The 2,351-nt window shown below is 42.3% G+C and overlaps 1 protein-coding gene across 1 annotated transcript; it reads right to left on the bottom strand.

Annotated features, from left to right (window-relative positions):
• Positions 1-310: 310 nt before the first annotated feature.
• Positions 311-2,096, bottom strand: Rpn3 (regulatory particle non-ATPase 3). The gene has a single exon (XM_089631266.1). It carries the CDS (start codon positions 1,942-1,944, stop codon positions 457-459), a length of 1,488 nt encoding a protein of 495 aa, XP_089487392.1. The 5' UTR covers positions 1,945-2,096; the 3' UTR covers positions 311-456.
• Between the last annotated feature and the right edge of the window lie 255 nt (positions 2,097-2,351).

Below are 2,351 nucleotides of genomic sequence, written 5' to 3' on the forward strand. Positions count from 1 at the left end.
GTCAAATCAAGCAATCATTTTATCGTAATAAAATTTATTTCCAGTACATAAGAAAAATTATTTAAACAGGATTTATTATTTGATGCAGTAGTGTGCAAGACATGCATTCGTACTGACGAAACATGCTCAACATGTAAACATCCATACAAATGCTCGCAAACAATCGTCCATATAAAAAAGAAAAATTTCCACCAAGCCAGAGGATGTTTCAAAGTTAATAAAAATAATATACATACATTAAAATGTCCTGTAATCCTCGTTACAAAGTCAAAGAATACAGGCAATATTAAAATTTTCAATAATAAAATAATTTTTATTAAAATCTTAGTTTATTATTTGATAATGCTCAAAATACAAACTTATCAGGAAGTAGTCCAGTACAATTGCAACAAAACTACATTAAATTGAGACAAGTTAAATATTAGTAGGTACCAGCGGTATTGAATAGGTGCATGTTTAAGGGAAGCCATCATCGTCTTCCTCGGCCATTTCCTTGGCCAACTCAAGATCTTGCTGTTCCCTCTCCCTACGCTCCTCAGCACTCTCAAGCTCCTTGCCATACGACTTTGGAGGATAACGCATGGCTTTCACACTCTGCTTGTGAAGATCCAGGCAGAAAGAGATCCTCTGATGGAAAGCGAGCTGTGGCTCTCGAGTGCAATAGATGTCGGAACTCTCCTTGCTACTCATATAACCACGCTCGGGGTCCAGAGTCGCCTCAATGACTCCATCCCTGATGGCTTTAGCAACAATAAACTCTGCATCTTCAGCTGAATCAAGTCCCAGTTTGCGGGCAATATCTTGAGGCGAAATGCGAGAATAAGACAATCCAATAGACCGAATAGCCGTCTTAATAACATTATGACGCAGCCTCAAGATTAGAGTAAATGTGTGATCAACCCTGAACTGAGGACCGAAGCTTTCCAGCACTTCGCCGAACCTCTGAAGGTTGCCCAACCTGACGGCTTGGGTCAACTGGAAATAAGGAGCGAGGGCTCGACGGAGAGCGGCTTGCCTGAAGATTTGTCTCTCGGGAATATCTCCCAGCAGCAGCTCCACCACGATGGCCAACTTCTGTACAGTTTGACGGAAACCAACAGCCGCTGTCTGTGGGGCCTTCCTCATGGCCTGCACGAGGTGCTTATGGGCCTCACTGTACTCCAACCTGGCTGCCTTAATACGCCCCAAATAATACAGGAAACGAGCCCACTCGTTGTTACTGGCTGTCTCAGGATACACGGACTTGCTCACTAACTTATCTGCTTGATCATAGAGAGAGTAATGCAAGTAATTGCGCAGAAGGCAGTTGATCAACACTGCCTGTCCTTCGAAATCGTTTCGCAGAGTAGATGTACGCAGACGCCCGTGGAGGAATCCTCTTATTCCATCCAACTTCTCAGTGAGTTCAGCAACACGTGAATGGTAGAAATAACATTTGGCAGCCACAAGGTCGAGAGTTCTTCGATTTTGAGAAGTAACTTTAGACATCAACTGCTGAGAACATGTAACAGCTTCTTGTAATTTATTTGTGTCTAATAATCTCAACAGAATGAGTAAATGCATATAGGCATCCACTTCTGGTACTGGTACCTTGGGTGCACTTCGCACTCTCGGTGTTTCTGGTTCAGTGGTTCCCGCAGGCAATTCTTCAACAAAGGCCAAGAGAGATTCCTTGTCTGAACCTGCAGGATACAGCTGAGAGATGATCCCACGGAGAACAACGCCGTTCAATTTCCTTCTAGTATTAGGCAGAGAGCGCAGCACCCTGAGAATGAACCTGGGCTCCTTGGATGTTACAGCCTTGTCGATTTGTCGGGAATGTTCCCTGAGATCCTGAACACTCACGACATCGGCGTCGCGCTTGACGTCCGCGGGATCAACTTCGACAGGAATCGGGCTGTCGACATTCTTCATCTCCACGTCCTGAACCTCGGTACCACCCATATTGTTCGAATTATATGAGAACTACAAGCGACTAAATATGTTTAATTTCCACAAAAAACTTCATAAAATGTCGATTCTACTTGGAATTAGAAGCGAAAAAGAAAGATGAATGACAAACAACTATCACGTCAAAAACTGCAATGTAAGAACCATAGATTTTTTGTTGTAATAGACAATGATATTTTATGGAACGTAGTGATGTACGTGGATAAACGTCATTTACAAAAATATTTTCTTAACGAATGGTTTCTCTCGACTAAAAAAATACGATAAAAGGAAAAGTACCACTATGGACCGGTTTATCAGTATTATTATGGTTTCTTTATAATATCTTGCCTGGTCTTTTACCAGTCCTGTACGCAACTGAAATATGGAGTCTCTACCTACTCAATGATCTTTGAGCCGGT

This window comes from Hesperophylax consimilis, chromosome 4, assembly GCF_061612785.1.
Source record: "Hesperophylax consimilis isolate HC1 chromosome 4, BYU_Hcon_1.0, whole genome shotgun sequence".
Classification (NCBI taxonomy): domain Eukaryota; kingdom Metazoa; phylum Arthropoda; class Insecta; order Trichoptera; family Limnephilidae; genus Hesperophylax; species Hesperophylax consimilis.

What these genes read in the sequence shown, in the direction of transcription:
- Rpn3 (XM_089631266.1), bottom strand. Translation starts at nt 1,944, where the DNA reads ATGGGTGGTACCGAGGTTCAGGACGTGGAGATGAAGAATGTCGACAGC.